Source organism: Hemibagrus wyckioides, linkage group LG11 (genome assembly GCF_019097595.1).
Source record: "Hemibagrus wyckioides isolate EC202008001 linkage group LG11, SWU_Hwy_1.0, whole genome shotgun sequence".
Taxonomy (NCBI): domain Eukaryota; kingdom Metazoa; phylum Chordata; class Actinopteri; order Siluriformes; family Bagridae; genus Hemibagrus; species Hemibagrus wyckioides.
Window position 1 is genome coordinate 21,182,547 of NC_080720.1, and position 18,090 is coordinate 21,200,636.

The following is an 18,090-nucleotide window of genomic DNA, read 5'->3' on the forward strand; positions in this document are numbered from 1 at the left end:
TGGCGCTTGACTTAAGAGGAAAAAAAAGAACAATCCATTTCCTCTTTCTCTCTCATGTGAGCATGCTGTTCTTATGTATTTAAACACGTCAGGTTAACAGAAACCACACTGCCATTTAAGGATGGTTACTCTAGTGCTATAACAAAGACCTTTTAACACAGAGAGACTACTAAAGTCAATACATGGCGTGAGATGATAAACACTGGAAAATCAGCTGATCCATGAAAAAAATGAGTGTTTAGGAGTAAAAAGACAAAACGGATCTTTTTCTGTATTCAGATTTATGCCTAAGATGGTCTGGCCTATACCTAAAGGGTTTTTTTATTTGCTTTTTTGCATGGATTTCTTTGTAAAAATGATTAAATATGATCTTTGTCATGATCCCCCTAGAAACAAACACTGGACTGGGAATCATTAGAAAAATCCCAGAGGTAGAAATGTCAATACTGTCAGCATGGTCTGTGACTTCTACCTCAACCTGATCTCCCATGACTCAACTTCATCATAACTTTTTCAGTGAATTTTGTTGGTTTTATTTCCCTAAATAATAATAACAACGCAGAAGCCTAATTTAACCCACCGTAACCTGATCAGACAGTTACTAAGGATGAATTAATGAATGCTGTAAATGCCTGTAAATGAAGTTGGAATTTAATCATTCCATGTGCTTCTGCTTACTCATACTTCAAAAGTAAAATTAACCTGATTATGCAATCAAACTCTAGTCTCAACCAGATGTCCGGTGAACCTTTCTGAGAAGAAGAAGAAGAGGAAGAAGAAGAAGAAGAAGAAGAAGACAAACCCTTTATCTGTTCATTTTGAATAATGTATTTTAATTGTATTGTATTGTAATTTGATTGCATTAAGAATCAATATACACATTTATATTCTGTATTTATTCTATTTAATATAATCAATCAGTTACATAACTTAAAGCTAAATATAAGTAACACAGACCTTATGAGTAAGGTTCACTTCCATATTGTGGCTACAATTCTGACTATGTAAAACCACTGTGTTCACTCACTTTTAGTCATTTTATTTTCTATTCGTCGTGTTAGAACAGATGGATAGCCCGTCCACCAAAGAACCGTAAAAGGAGAGTGAACGAATTGAAAGTGTGTCCACAATTAGGAGGTGCTGAGTGACCTGAGTCAGTGGAGTGACTTTACGGTGACAGATGTCAGCTTACTTTAGCACAGCTTTGTAGTATTACTGCATTACAGATCTGCTGTGTCACTCTATAGCTATATAATATATTTTAATATAGCTTAGCTGAATGCTAGGATATGCATAAGATTATCAGAAAAGGAAAAAAACAATAAATGTGGTCCTGTTTTGATTTCATTACAGCACACAGACCCCCCTGCCATTTTGAGCTCACCCCCTTCCAAGCCCTAATTCATTTACCCTTTAACCTCTCTTATCTCTGCCATGCATATTCAGCAATCCAGTAAAGAAGGTGAACAAAGGAGGGAGAGGGTTGGCAGAATGGTATTTGTCTCCTGAAGGCTTGACACTTACACTCTAGCTACTGCCTTCTATTCAACGGGCCCTTTGACGTGTTAAATAGCAAACAGAAGTTGGAGCAATTGTCTTGCCAATGAGGGTCTCTTCACTACACTGACGACTCGTGCCAGAAGGACTCCATCAATACAGGCAGCAAACAAATGGTGCAGTTTGCCTGAGGGCTCCTTTTTCACACAGATGAAAACAAGGCCCATATATCAGTCTCATGTCCATCTGGGGACAGGATCTCATCCCTTCTGAAGAGATCAATAGTCGTATAAATGTAGCGCATCGATTACCAATGACATGGTGACATGCTTCTACGGGTTCTTATATAAATCAAAATGGCCTAGACCAAAATGTGGGTGTTTAAACAAATAAATCTAGTCAGAATAAAAATGTCTAGACTAGCTCTCCTGTTGCAGATGTTGATATGTTTCACTCTTCATGTACTAACTTTCTAGACACAACAGTCTACAGTTGCAGACTTTAAAGAGGCAGCTACAAGCAGGATCAACAATAACTGGTTGACTCATCAACAATATTGACCAGTATTGATTCTTTTAGTCACATGGGCTCATAAATGTCAACTCCTTAAATGTAAGCAACACTTTTGTTCAGTCAGTACAATCACATGGTCCTGCACAGACCTACACTTATCTTTATGTCTGCTGACATTGCACAATTAGCGATTGGTGATCTGTACATCTGTGCCACACACCACTGGCTGATTGCCTCAACTTTGCATAAAGTATAACTAAAGCTATTATTCTGGTGTTTCACCAAAAAACAAAATTGTTGCATATACACTAAATGGCCAAAAGTTTGAGGGCTGCAATATTCAATATTCAGTCACAATTTGTGGTTAAAATGAGCTGCACTCTTCTGGAAAAGTTTTTCACTACATTTTTGCAGTGTTCTTTGCCCATTCAGCTACAAAAAACATTAATAAATGTCAGACACTAAGCACAGGGCCCTGCGCAAGTCACTTGAAATCTTCTACATCAACAGTGGAAAACCTTTTCTTCAAGCAGTTCACTTTGTGTACAGGGGAATTGTCATGCTGGAACATTTTTTGGTCTCTTAGTTCCAGTAAAAGGAAATCTTAATGCTTAATCAAAAATCAAAGCCATATTTGACATTGTTTTTCATCTTGGTGGCAACAATTTGGAGAACTACAAATGCCTGTGATAGTCATATGTCCACAAACCTTTGGGTATAATTCTAGGTAAAAGTCTAGGTTAAATTTTAGGTGAATTCTAACCTAATCCTAAATTCCACTGAGCAGGATTCCAAGTAACTGACAGGTTTAGATAACAATGTACTGAATACAATGAACCGTGTGTTGGTCAATAAGTAAAACTGAAATAGACAACCTTTCAAAATGTATTACTGCTATTGCATACAAATTTGGATCATCTAAATATAGACTATCTAAAGATAGATGCTTTTAACATAAATGTTGTATTGACTGCATTAAGAACTAATATGTACCAATATATTTTTCCAATCCATGCACTGGGAATCTCTGACTACTCAAACAGGGGTTCACTGATCTATGGAGTGCTGAATATCGGTTGGGATCGAACAGAACTAAAATATGAGCTAACCAGAAATTTCACAGAAATTCTCATACAAGAATATACTGTATTGATATAGTCCAACATGAACATGTTAGATGTTTAGATTGCAGAACTATATATTCACGTATGTTGAACCCACAAATGAAGATGTAAAATACAGGGGTAAATATATTACTATATGAATCATTTACCCTAATTGTTCCATACTGAAAACTGTTAATTCCTGAATTAGCTGTAATCTTGAGGAAGCACAGGATGAGGTTTTTTTCTTAACATATTGAAGTAAACTGCTCTTCAGTTGTGAAAAGCATGGCCATGACATGTAGTTAATTGTTTGTATTAGCTACAGCTGGGATACCTTAACAGGCTCCACTAGGAAATCGAAAACTCTTGAAACTCATGCATATCTGCTTTTCTCACAGACAAGGTAATTATATAAAGTGGTGATAACACCTGGCTTGACTGGTGTCGAGTGTCAAAAGTGCAGGGTTTGAGATTGGAGTGAACCAGACAGGAAATGAAGGCAGTTTGGGGGTGAGGGGGTGTAGATGTGGCTGGTGCCAACTGAAGGCTGTGTCTAAAATGGTTTGCAGTGGCTTAGTGAGAGCATCGGTATAGCTCACACATTTTCATTTCTCTGAGAGCGAGAGTGAGGTTAGACAGGTCATACTCACTTAGTGTCAAAAAATCTAATTGTTATCCTTTTTGTCTTGTAAGGCTCAGAAAAACCCTGTGACTCTTGAAATTCTGAAGCAAAAATAAATCTTGCTGACTTTCTGAAAGTATGTTTTTGCAGAATAGATACACAACACAGTAAAACAGCCAGTATTTACTGGAAACACCACTTCCTTACCTAACTACGTAATGCAAGCACGCCACACACAATGAAATTGCAAAATATTTTTACTATAGAGACTCTATGCAAACAATGATCTCTATCTGATTTAGTTCTTCTCTCAGGATGGGGTTCCTTTTTCTCCATATGGCTGATATGTTGTTTACTTGTGGTATATGAAGCTGTTAAAGACAATGGTGTTAAAATGCGTCCCACACCATCTACTTCCTATTTTGGGAGATGAAAACTTTCAACTACACACGAACACATGCACATTGTGTTTATGCGCAGAATCATTGCTGGGCAGAAGCAGAATGCCAGTTTCCCTATTAATAATGTTAATCACAAATATATGGGGTGTTCTTAGGTTTTGATATGATTTGTTGAACAAGAACAATAATTACACATGGTATTCAAGCTTAACAAGGAGACATTTAAGAATAGGATAAAAAGTAAATGTCACATGAATGACAAAAGAGAGTTATGGCACTACTAAATATATATATACTCAAGTAGAAAATCTAAACATTAGGCTGAAGTAAAAGTTCTGTCAGGTAACCTGTGTTACAGCAGTGCAGAGTGTGTAAGAAAAGACATGATTTTTATAAAAAAAATGGGTGGTTTGAGCAGCATGTTTGACTCAGATGTCTGTGGTTGGGGGTTCGATTCCTACCTCTGCCCTGTGTGTGTTTCCCCATGCTTCGGGGGTTTCCCCTGGGTTCCCTCCCCCCGTCCAACGACATGGTTTTTAGGCTGATTGGCATCTCTAAACTGTCTGTAGAGTGTGAATGGGTGTGTGAGTGTGTGTTTGTGATTGTGCCTTACAATCAGACCAGTCCCTTGGCTCCTTGTGTAGGATAAACAGTTCAGAAAAATGGATAGATGGTTGAAGCTAAAGTCTAAAGAGAGTGTTGGTCAATCCTGTACTATACTTCGATCTGAGTATTCTTAAAATCGAACATATGACTGAAGTTGCAGAGGTGAATGAGAGCAGCAAAAAAATTTATCAGCGATGTATTTAATATTTAATCATTTAAATTGCATGTTACAGTAACAGATGCTTTTTCACCAAGGTTCTGGCTGCACACTTCCTATTTGAGTTGAGACTGCCATCACACTGCCTAGCCCATTATCATTATCTAAAATAAAAACAGAAGTTTTAGACTGTGTGACAGTGAAAACAGTTGCTATCTCAGGAACATGTGCCAAAAGGTCAGCAGCTCAGTGAACTTAAATGTCACATTTATTATTTATTTATTATTTTTTTGCTTTTGCTTTGTTGCACAAATTATGTTTAAAATCTGTTGGAAAAACTGTGATGGGCAGCCTGCTGTAGCAAATGTAATGTGTCAGTGTGTTTTTAACACACACACACATACACACACACACATAGCAGCAAATGAAAGTTTTTTTAAGCAAATCCATGTAGGCAGATGATAATGAGTGCCAGAACCCGGGTCACTAAGGGTGAGTGAGAGGTGTAAGATACACAGAGAGCGGCCTTGCAGTGGATGCTTGACGTGAGGTGAAGTGGAGGTTAATCAAAAAACGTCTGCAGTATCTTTGGATAGAATCCAGCACTGGATGATAAATCTAATGTACGCTCCAATAGATCACATAAAATCAACAAGACAGGGTCCAAAAATAATCCAGGAACATGTGTGTTTCATTTCAAGGCACTGAAACAGGGACAAATCCAATAAGATGGTGCCAGAAGTGAGAAGTGGCAGCCAAGTGTATGCAGCATAACAGAAATCGCTCTTTTGCTCTGTTCTATCTTTTTTTTCCGCCTGTATGTGAGACATGTCAGAGCACAGGGTTGGTGTCTTACTGTGGAAAAAATATTATATGTATAGTATTCCTGAGATAGTTTGAACTGAATGCAAATGCATCTAGCTGATTTCAGAGAAAAAGAACTTTGCACTGATTCTGTTTCCTCATGTGAGTATTGTGAAATTTGAATTCTAAATTAGTACGGTCTGAACCTACTGAAATTATTTTACATAGATGACTGTAGGACTGATTTACAGAAGTAGAACCATGAATGTGTGTGTGTGTGTTTGCGTGTGTGTGTGTGCATGTGAGAGAGAGAGTGAGGGAAAGAGAGAGAGTGTGTTTGCATGTTTGTGTGTTAGTGAGAGAGAGAGAGAGAGAGAGAGTGTGTGTGTGTCTTTGTGTGTGAGAGTGTGTGTGTGCATGCTCAATTTGTGAGATTTTATTTCCTTGGGGTGAAAGTTCACTAACAAAAGCCTTAATCAGCAACATATGTCACTTGTTGGTAACAGAAGGATGGACAAACTACAGAAGAAAAAGAGGTGTAGAGAGTGTTCATGATAACAGAAGAGAGGATGATGAGCGAGGTGTGGTTTGGAAAAGGAAAGACACAAGGAGTGAATCATTTGGGTAGAAGATCAGAGATCTAGGATTAGGCTTCTGAACCATTCCCATGTTGATGTGACATGATAAAAGCAGTCCAGTAAAGGGCTAGGCTTGCTGGAAACTAGTCAAAAATGCTTTTGTTTCTTTTTCTAGCTAGGAAAGCAAATTAATATGTCAGTCCAGGTACAAATAACCCCCAACAGAGTGAACCAAAGGTGATGATAAGGTCAAAGTCTTTCACTTGAATCTTCTTTCAATCTAAGCTCTTCTTTAAAACTATAATATAGCGCTTACTATGAATATGCCTCATGTGCTTGGAACATGTGCAGTTACTTAACTCAGAGCTTGGGTTCATGCTGAATGTTCCAGTGTCTCTATTCCCTGTTCAGCCGATGGGAACGACTATAAATTCCAGAGTCTTATTTCGTGTACTATAATCGAAAAGTCTCAAGCTTATATTCATGGATTTTCCCTGAACTTAACTATGTTTCTTAGAAACTTCCCTTTAAAACAAGAATTAACACAATCCCACATTCATGAACCTAAATTATACAGAAAAATGAAAAGTATGTATGCTGTAGGATTAAATGGTTTCTGTTCATCTGCTTCACAATACAATAGTTATTATGGAAACATTGTGCATTCCTTAGGATCGTGTCATCATTCAGTCCTAATTTAGAGCCTAAATAACAGTTCTACTAACATACAGTTCTCTAAACGTGCTTGCTTTTAGATAGTGGTATATATTTTACGATAGTTTCCTAAAAGGTTTGATTACACAAAAGTTCATTCTTATTAAGTCGAGCCATTGTTCATGTTTCATTCCTTGTTTTTATTGGCTGTGTTGGAAAGACTTGTGCTGCCTATTAAGGATGTTGCGGTTTTAATCGGGCTCGCTGGGATTCTTGGGGGGGGGGGGGGTAGAGCTGCATGGAAAGATCTTTGATTAAATAAGTGTTTTCTTCTGTCTGTTTGTTTTTATTACTGCATTCCTCCACAGTTATCAAAATGGAACATTGTAATAGGAACAACAGACGTAATGGAAGTCTTCAGTCATTAGCCATAATCCATGATACAGCTCATTAACTAAACCTATTCCGATATATGTTCAGTGACAGACAGAACGAATCTAATGATAGTGTGTGAAAACTCCATTGAATTAAGATAACATAACAAAGGGAGCTTCATGACTAGACCTTAATCCAACAAGGGACTATTTATTATCCTGACCCTGGGGCACTACGGTATCTCACAGACGTCTACACCGCTGATAAATCTGAGAGATCCCACTTTGTTAGAAAACCTAAAGACGAGTGCTTAATCTTTGAATCTTGATAACGTTTAAATGTGGATTTAGGATGTTTAAGCCTGGTTGGCCAAAGATCCTAAAACACAAACTCTTCCTAGTCGGTGATAAAAATGTCTCAGATCTCATGGCTGTTGCTTTTTCGTTATTATGTGAAAAAGACAAAATTAGGGTAAAAATAAAAAGATCTACAGCAACATCAGCTTTCTGATGTGTCATTTGATGTCTCAACTATTTTTTTTCCTACTACCTATCTTATTTGATCGATATTTAAGCAGCATGAACAAGACCCAAAATCATGCTTATTAGTGACCAGCAAAAACTACCAATGCAAGAAATGTATTACACAAAGCAACTATGTGGAAAACTATCCTGCAGAGTGACAAACAAAGCACACATGCCACTTTTGTTGTGTCTTTATACTCTTAAGACTGAAGTCGTCATGCACGCACTCCCCAGGGAGCCGAAAGACAGATCTGCCTTTTCTTTCTGTCTCTCTTTTCCCTTCTGCTGTCCAGTTGAATCAATACTATAGCGTGTGTCACTATGAGAAATGAAATCTGACTTAATGGTATGGAATTTGTATCTGATGTAAGCACAGAGCACACTTTATATATAAATCACCTGTAACTAAAACATTATAATGAATAGGATTGTAACAAATCAAGACTTAATTTTAACAATATGGAGCGTACAGAATTTAGTAACGAATATAGATAGGAATATAATCAATGACTGATTAATGTAACTGACACAAGGAAGTGTCTGAGTGATCTGAGGAAGTTCTCTTGGGGTGTCTTTCAGAACCCAGGAGTGGATAAGGGCAACCTTAAATCAGATGGTTTATTGCACTGAAGAGGGTTAAATGAATGTGATTGTGTGTGTGTGTGTGTCTGGGGGGGGGTCTATGATAAATGAAAATAAGAAAATAATTAGACTTGATTGCTATATATCAAAATTTCCATATTGGTATAAACAATATTAACCTACATGTAATATAAATGACAACTACATTCTCAATTAATACACAATAAAATATGGCGCTGCACCTTTTATGTAAACATATTCAAGTCAATATGTTTTCAAGTCAAACTGTAATTAGATACTCGCAATGAGTATCACAGTGCCCAGTACACAACTCAAATATAAACTTTATAAATATAAAGATACCGACAATATAAACATGTGAATGCACTGAATGTCTTAAACAATCGCAATAATCCCAGGTAAACATAGTGTTGACTTATAACCCAAACCCTACAACTAACAAGAACCACCCTGAGCTCTGAGCCTCCATCCTGAACAATCTCACGTCTCAGAAAACCTGAAGTTTTTTTTATACAGCTGTTACATTTGTTATAAAGTACTGACAGTGGAAATTCCAAAATGCTACAGAAATACATCCACAAAGAAAGTGTTTCTTTTACGCTTTTTAAAATCTGTTTACGTGAAGCATCCACCATTCACATGTATGTAAGTTGTTCTTTGTCTTAAAGCCAGCAGTACTGGCAGAACTGCTGTTATAATATATTTCTAGAAATTAGGTAGGAAAAGTAATTTCTGAAAATGAATGGAAAATGAATCAACATCTGCTGACCAATCAGGTTGGAGAACTCATCAGCACTGAGGTGTACACGCAGTTAAGCGCTGGTAATGGAGACCTTTAACACAAACATACCACACCGGAATATGAGACTCAACTCTAAACTCTAAAGGCCACTGGGTCAAAGTCAAGACAAATGATCAACATTTTTTCATACATTCGAAGGCATTTAAATAATATACCTAATGTGTTTTAAAATAGGTCACACAGAAGCTTACAGTACTGTCTACATGTATATATGTGTGAAGGATGTGTAGAAAAATTTTCATTGCATTATGACTTCTGCAACATAAATATTACAGACACACTCAAATATTTAAAAAAAAAAGGTGTAAGAAACTGGTAAGCAATGTATTTTCCAGCAGGGAAGTGAGTAAGAAGGAAAAACAAAACTTCGCATAGGGGCTTTGAAGCCTTAACACCAGGTCTGTTCATCCCTTCCTTCCTCCTTCTAGCTTTCTGAAGCTGTGAATGATTAAGGAAATAAAAACTGGAGCCACATCGTAATGCTGCTCTGAAGGAAATCTGGTTCCAATAGAGAGGCTTCCTGTGATAGCAGGAAATAGCAGTCATTTTTGCATACATATGTGCGTGCACTCACTCACACACACAAACACGGACCACCACTTCGGGGCTGCTTTAAATTGTAGGTGTTCAGAAAAGCAAAGAAGCCATAGTCTGTGTGGTATATAATTGTGAAAGCAATGCAATGCAGAAAATCAGGCAGATATGAGCCAGCAGCTTCAGGTACTGTTTATAACAACTATCAGAATGGGGAAAAAATGTAATCTCAGTGATTTTGATGACAATTCTGCAAACACCTGGTTGATGAGAGAGCTCAGTGGAAAATGGCCTGACTAGTACGATCTGACAGAAAGGTTCCAGTAACTCGGATAACCACTCTGTACAATTCTGGTGAGCAGAAAAAACATCTCAGAATGCACAACATGTCAAACCTTTACGTGGATGGGCTACAACAGCAGAAAATCACATTAGGTTTACTTCTGTCAGGCAATAGAAAGCTAAGTATCACCAAAACTGGATAGTTGAAGACTAGCTTTGTCTGATGAAGCCCAATTTCTGCTGAGGAACACAGATGGAATATGGTGCCAACAAAATGAATCGCTGGACCCGACCTTCCTTGAGTCAACAGTCCAGGCTGGTGAAAGTGGTGTAATAGTGTTGGGAATGTTTTCTTGGCACACTTCCAGCCCACTAAAATCCATAAATCATCACATGAATGCCACACTCATTTGAGTATTGTTTCTGACCATGTGCATCCTTGCGTGGCCACAGTTTACCATCTTCTACTGGCTACTTCCAGCATGATAATGCACCATGACACGAGGCAAAAGTTGCCTGAATCTGGTTCAGGGACCGGATCTGAATCCAGTAGAACACCTTTGTGATATTCAACATAGACCCAAATCTCAGAAGATTGTTTCCAACATTTTGTGGAATCCATGCAAGCCACAAAAAAATTGAGGCTGTTTTGAGAGCAAAGGGAGACCCTACACTGGAATTAGTATAGTATAATAAAGTGATCAGTGATAGACTACACACCACAAGGAGAGACCGGATTTAATTTCAGGTTGTTAACATATACTGACAAAGCCCAAACTGAAATGGAGGACAAACTTAAGAGGGTGAGTGTGACAAATGAGACCCAAGGTTCAACTCACAGGAAAGAGCTCTAGACTTTCAGTCCTTCACATTGGACACCTGGGAAATGGAACCATGTGGTTATTTGCTGCCCACAGCTATGCCTCAAAAGCTCCCCAGAAACCCCCTTTGCCCTCAGATCTTCTTTCATACAACTGCAGCAGAATGTGTTACTGTGAACTCACCCTGCTATTCTCTCCAATAAACCGAACATGCACTGAAAAACAATCAGCGAGGAGAAATCCAGATTAGAAGCCCAGTAACTCAATATTCACTCCCCACATCTGTGGGCTTCGAGTAGAAATCAAGAAGTAGCTTTCCTAAAAGAAACATTCATATTACACTACTACAATAAAGCCAAGAACAATATAATGATTTCATGGAGAAAGTATGTAATAACTGAATGAAAAACAAACATTAAACTGAATTATTAGCCTCACAGATGTTGGTTAAACATTGAGGTCCGTTGTTTTAACCCCTACATGCATGGCAGATTTTTTTAAATCTAGCTTTATATCTATTTCTGAATGTTTTGTAATTCTGCAGATAGTAAATAGAGTTAGCAGAGTGAACTATTTTAGATTCAGCAAATACTTTGCTTAGTCAAGTGAGTGATTTAAAACACTGAATCTGCAGTGGAAATAAAACATGCTAAATACATTCTTTGAAGCAAAATAATTTAATGAAGTTGGGAAAAAAAGAGATGATCTTTCCAAATCTGAGACTGGATAAGATCTGGAATAAAATCAGTGATTTCGAATTTCACATCACATAAGAATCAATATAGTTGCCAAAATCCCATCAAATCACACTTGTTTAACTGATTTTACAGAGTTTATAAACTGTTTTAATTGATCTATTTCTGTTTTAATTAAAGTAACTTTGATGTATGAACAAATGATTGTAATAAGTGTTTGCAGAAATATGATCTATATAAATTGGTATCTTTTAAAAGTTGATAATTAAAAGGAAATCTACAGAAATAGGATACAAAGGATGGGTAGCCAGGGGAGTCATGATCTTTAAGAGTCGTATCAAGTAAAAATGAAAATAGAACTATTAACAGTTTTAATTAAAGTACAATTAACAGTTAGTGTGAACATTTTAATATCATTTCCCATTCAAAACTATATGCTGAAAAGTGTGCAAAAACCTGACCATTACTCTCATAAGGTTTATTTCCCTTTTACTGTTATAATAATCTCCATTCTTCTGTGAAGGCTTTCCACTAGATTTTGGAGGATGACTGTAGGGATTTGTGATCATTCAAACACAAGAGAATTAGTGAGGACAGGCAATGAACTGAGGCAAGGAGACCTGGGGTGCAGTCGTTGTTCCAGTTCATGCAACACAAAGGTGTTCAGTGGGGTTGAGGTCAGAGCTCTGTGCAGGACACTCGAGTTCTTTCACTCCAGCCTTGGCAAACCATGTCTTTATGGAGCTGGCTTTGTGCACAGGGGCATTGTCATGCTGGAACATGTTTGGATCTGTAGTTTCAGTGAAGGGAAATCTTATTGCCACAGCATGCAAAGACGTTCTAGACAACTGTGTGTTCCTAACTTTATGGCAGCGGTTTGGCTAAGGATCACATATGGGTGTGATTGTCAGCTGCCCACAAACCTTTGGCCTTATAGTGTATGCATAGTACTTCTTGAGCAGAAGTACTATATCAGACACTATCGGTGCAACAGAATGCTGAAAATATCTGTGTTCTGTATGTACTTCACCATGGAAAATGTGCATCATGCTGTAGAGTGACTAGTGTACACCAACGTGTCTGTGTGCTCTTTCTCATATATCTGCATGAAACCCACTATCTGCTTTAACCTACCCTCTCCTTATTGCTTTCTCTTACCTGAGCATTTCTGTCAATACACACACACACACACACACACCCTTCCTTTTGAAGACATTTCACTGATATAATTATCAATGATAATTAAACTGCAGTTGTTGTTACAAAGCAGTTTTCCTCGTGGGGATCAATCAACCAGATGCCCCATGATCAGACATTCCTATCCGTATGGAGACGTTTAATCACCACACAGATAAAATGCTCACCCGCCCCCCACCCCCCAAACACACACATGCGCACACGCGCACAGCATTCTGCCAAACGACCGCAGTAATAGCAAAGGACTGCCAGCATGCAGTGTTCTCTAGCCGGTGCCTAACTAATCCCACCTGTGGAAAGTACGGCTTCTTTCCAAACCAGACAGCTGCCAGACATTTGAGCCCAGTAGACAAAAGCAAAATGAGTGCTGGAGGGAGAGAAAGGGAAAGATGGAAGGCAAAAAGGGAGCTGAGAGTTCAAATGCTGAATGCAGGGGTTTCTATGAATACAAATCTGAAACAGAGTATATATCTGCGAATGAAAAATACAGAACATAAACAGGCACGAACATTTCACTGTCTAGAGAACAAGATCTGTTTATGGTCTGAGTGTGTGTGTGTGTGGCAGAGCGTTCGAAGTATTTTAGTTAGCTGTCATAGCCCTCTAGTAACCCAAGCTGGTGTGTTTCAAAGCAAAGTTCAATGGCTGTACCCTTGGGTGAAAAAGTCTCTGACCTTGTACACTGAAGGGGGTGTAAGGACACACACTTCCCCCCCTCCTCCACAATTTAAGCAACTGCAACACATTACTTCATCGGGCGTGACCCCTCCCCTTCTCCCTTTCTCAGAAGCTCAGAAGCAGAAATTTGGCTCTTGTTGTAATGTAGTCTTTTCTATATTGAGAACAGCAAACAACATCCACAAAATGGCATATTTTAAAAGTTCACCCCAGTTCACTGGATATCTCTGTTTCTGAACTTGGAACTCGCTTGATTTTGGTGGAAGTCCCTCAAAATGAGTGAGCATATGAAGCTCCCTGAAGTGAGGTCTATATGTGAGGGTGTACAGTTACTAAATGCTGTAAGCCCTTCAGGATAAAGGCAAGGATCACTTAAGCCTGGACTGAGTCTAGACTGCGGCTCCACAAACACACACACACACACACACACTGCGGCTCCACAAACACACACACACACACACACACTTACCCAAGTTCTGTTCTAGAATATGTATAATTATATAAATCAACTAAAGAAAAGTTAGCTAATATCTGCCAGTGGTGCATCAAGAATATTGCATGCCTAAAATATCACACACATAAATGCCTCAAAGGATTTAACTCAGACTGCCTTATATGTGGACTATCACACTATTATACACACACACACACACACACTCAAACAAATATACACATGCATAAAGAAGCTAAATAGGTGATATCTAATTAATCGGATGTCTTTTAAGGGTTTTAAGTAATACTCTACTGTGTAATGTTTCCTCAGAACACCAAGCATGGTAAATAGAAAAAAGACAGAAAATACATTAAGCTCACAATTCTGTTGCCGTAAATACAGTAAATGATCGACTCCATTTTGATTAAAATGCACCCATGACTGTATTTTATGTGAGCCTGCAATCACTGTTGATGAGAGGTTTCAGATGTATCAGTCAAAATGGATACCTAGGGGGTCTTTCACTCTGTGTAATCACCTGATGTGAATGCCCCCGATAAGCTGCATGAATCTACAGTCCGGGCTAGAAAGAATTCAGACCAACCTCACTTCTTCATCCCATTATGTGTACAAACATTGCTAGTGTTGTTGTGCTTGGTTTCAACGTCTAAACTAATCTGCCTTAAGACGTTATTTAGCAGTAACCGATCTAAAATTAAAATTTTATATTGATCTCTTCTTATCATTGAAAGACTAGAAATGTAAAAAAAAAAAAAAAACCTCTGGCTACACCTCCTTTCTGACAAAGTCTGATAGTCAAAAAAAGAGATCAACATCCTTTTGTTATTTTTTTTAAATAGATAACAGTATGTTTCCTTGACAAAATCAACCAAGCAACTCAGATCACAGATAAACATATTAGCTCAAGCATCTTTATAAGCATCAGCAGTACTCACTGTGAAGCCTGGATCCTTCAATGGTTGTGAAAGGAAGTAGTAACTGGTTGCCAGGTTAAGGAATGAATTACGGAAGGAGCTGATTTGCTGGTGTCCCTGCACTAGCTTATAGAGCTCTAGACACATGAGGCCTGATGTTGCTGCTGTGGTTGTGGCGATAGCAGGGATGATGCGACCAGCAATGAGCTTGCTCTGTACAAAACAAAACAAAACAAAACAAAACAAAACAAAACAAAACAAAACAAAACAAAACAAAACAAAACAAAACAAAACAAAACAAAACAAAACAAAACAAAACAAAACAAAACAAAACAAACATGGAAATGTACTTTATTGGAGTAGGCTGTATTTGTGTGCATGGGTTTAATAGCATGGTGTTGCTATAAGTATATGCATACAGATTTTAGTTTAGTATGTGTTTGATGCAGCAATCATCGCATGAGAATTACATCCAACACAAACACACACTAACTAGCATTAACTCTAGTTTCTTACCTTGTGCCGATCTGCTGCTGGTATATCATAATTCTCTGCCCTCAGGTTAGACGCTGCCACTATAAAGTCCATGTGGAAATTACTGTCATCATCCTAAAAGCAGATTGAACACTGAGCTATAAACAACATTCCGCACTCAATGTGCACTGACAGATCAGTTAGCACAAGCAATAGTCTATCAGGTGTTAGGAAAATCACACAGAGACCTTGTTTTGTCTACCATTATATCATCTCTACAAAACCAGCTGTTATGAGTTTCCACAGGAAATAAAGAAAACCATGATATTATGATATTTGCATGATGAAGAAACTGTCTATTTGTTCCTGCTGGAATAAATTCAGGAATAGAGAAAATGTGTCAGGTTTTAAACCTGTCATTTGTTACTGGAGCTCCTATTGTATCCCAAATTGAATATTCCCTTTGAGGTGACAGTGTGTATGAAGTCATTCTACAAGCACGCTGAATCTTTAAAAGGCCTCTGTGACCGGCAGGGATTTGAGGGGGCGCACGTTGGCAACCTTCCCTCTCTATGACCGTACTGGCTGCAAGGCATGATGACTGAGATGATGCACAAATTAAACGTGTGATTGTTTCATGAAACACTGTGCCATCTTTACTCAGTATCTGATGGTAGTTATTAGCATTTTTATGATTAAGAGAACAGTTACTGTTTAATAGTTATGTTACATTTACGGCATTTGGCAGACGCCCTTATCCAGAGTAACTTACATTTGTCTCATTTATACATCTGACCAGTTGAGGGTTAAGAGTTTTGCTCAAGGGCCTAACAGGGGCAGTTTGGTGGTCCTGCAATTTGAACTTTTGACCTTCCAATCACTAATCACAATCATTTCTAGACTTATTAGGAAATTTATTAGGCAATATAGAAAATTAAGTAATTTGCCCCATTTGAATACTTTAAGGTTCTGAGAGAAGTTTCATATGTGTGTGTGTGTGTACAAGTGTGTGTAACTCAAACCTAATCCCCACTTCAGTGGTGACACACTCTTTGGCCATTAACATAATATACCTGAGTGAGGTTTTCTAGCACATTCCACAAGCATCAAATTGCCAGATTACACTACCTCATCACTGCACTCATCACACCACTCATCCCAGCCTTTCACACATCTGAACACAAAACGCAAAGCCTAATCAGGTTGCAAGTAGTGAACACATCACAAATCCACAAGTATATTTATATTGTTCTGTGAATGACATATTTGCATGATTAATGTTCCATATGCAGTTAAGAAAAGCTTCTATTTGTCACATATACATTATAGCACAGTGAAATTAATTTTATTTTTTTGCATATCCCAGCTTGTTAGGAAGTTGGGGTCAAAACACAGGGTCAGGCATGATACAGCACCCTGGAGTAGAGAGGGTTAAGGGCCTTGCTCAAGGGCCCAACAGTGGCAGCTTGGCAGTGCTGGAGCTTGAACCCCTGACCTTATGCTCAGCAGCTGTATTTTCCTTTTTCTGATGTCAGTATGAGTAATTACATGTTCAGAATCTAAAACATACATCTCACATTTATAAGCACATTAAGGCACACACTGAAGTACTTAATTTCTGTGCCTGTAGTGTATATCTGAATGCAGTCTTTTATCTTTAAAATGTATAAAAGAGAGAATAATACGTAAATGTCTGCAGTCAGAAATTGTGGCATTATAAAATTCTCCAAAGAAATAAACATAAAAGAGGATAAAAACTTGTGTTTAAAAATAATGACAAAGAGTGAGAAACTACTGTTATACATATTCAAGTGTGTGTGTTTGTGTGTGTATATATGTGTGTGTTTGTGTGTGTTACAATCTCTCCTCTACTTCACTGAGCATATTTATACCACAGGAAAAAGAAGATCCAGACTCAGGAACAAACATTCCTCAAGCTTTTCACAACATGTTTTTCTCTCCTTCTGAAAAGTCTCCAGCACAAGGGTGGAGTTTTGCTTTAACAGTGAACTCTACTGTTCTCTGTGCTCCATTAGGGCTAGTTAGCGATGGTGTTGGATAAGGATCAGTAGTCACTTTAGTGTAGGGCAGATGGCTCAGGCGCTTGAGAAGCACAGATTTGTGGTTCTATTAGACCTCCTACCTGGGGATGGTCGCCAATGTGTCTGATGCAGAGGAAGAACACACAAATGTGTATGTATTAAGTCTACACATGCACGTGCACACACACACACACACACACACTACCTTTTCAAATTCTAGAGGGAACATCCGACACTTCTGACCGGCTATCTGGAGGCTTGACAATTTCTGCTTTAGCTCATCCAGCTTGGCTTGGTCTGAGAGAAACAGATAGAGCAGTTAATGAGAAGCACACACACTTCCTCACTGGTTCTACTCATCAAGACTGTGGCACTTGTTTGACATGCTTAACAAAACACAAAACAGTACAATCTGTTTGGAAGACAATGGAGCCATCCCTTTTACTTTTAATTTCCTGCTAGCTCACCCTCATCATTTCTCCCCTCCCTGCTTTCCTTCAGCTCCTCGTCCACCACGGCAATCGTCACACTGGATTTTGGTTGAAACGGTGGCACATGCACTCCTTCCAGGACCTTTATCATATCAGCACGATCTGTTGATCCCTCAATCCCATAAATCTGCCCATACAGGTTAGCGGAGGCCACGATAAAATCCATATGGGTGGTCTAGAAAGTAAAAGAGTATCTATATAAACCTTCAATAAATCTCCTCACAGCAGGAAACATAGCCATGAACTAAATAATTATATAAGAGCTA

General features: G+C 38.3%; 1 protein-coding gene across 3 annotated transcripts in view; it reads right to left on the bottom strand.

Moving 5' to 3' along the window:
* Window positions 1-18,090, bottom strand: part of uba7 (ubiquitin-like modifier activating enzyme 7) — a 41,703-nt gene that overhangs the window by 7,862 nt on the left and 15,751 nt on the right. For all 3 annotated transcript variants that reach the window (XM_058404119.1, XM_058404118.1, XM_058404120.1), the window contains exons 18-21: window positions 17,801-17,999; window positions 17,539-17,630; window positions 15,334-15,426; window positions 14,839-15,030 (exon numbers count right to left, since the gene is read on the bottom strand). In XM_058404119.1, coding sequence (XP_058260102.1) covers window positions 14,839-15,030; window positions 15,334-15,426; window positions 17,539-17,630; window positions 17,801-17,999 — 576 coding nt within the window. The remainder of the gene's footprint in view (window positions 1-14,838; window positions 15,031-15,333; window positions 15,427-17,538; window positions 17,631-17,800; window positions 18,000-18,090) is intronic.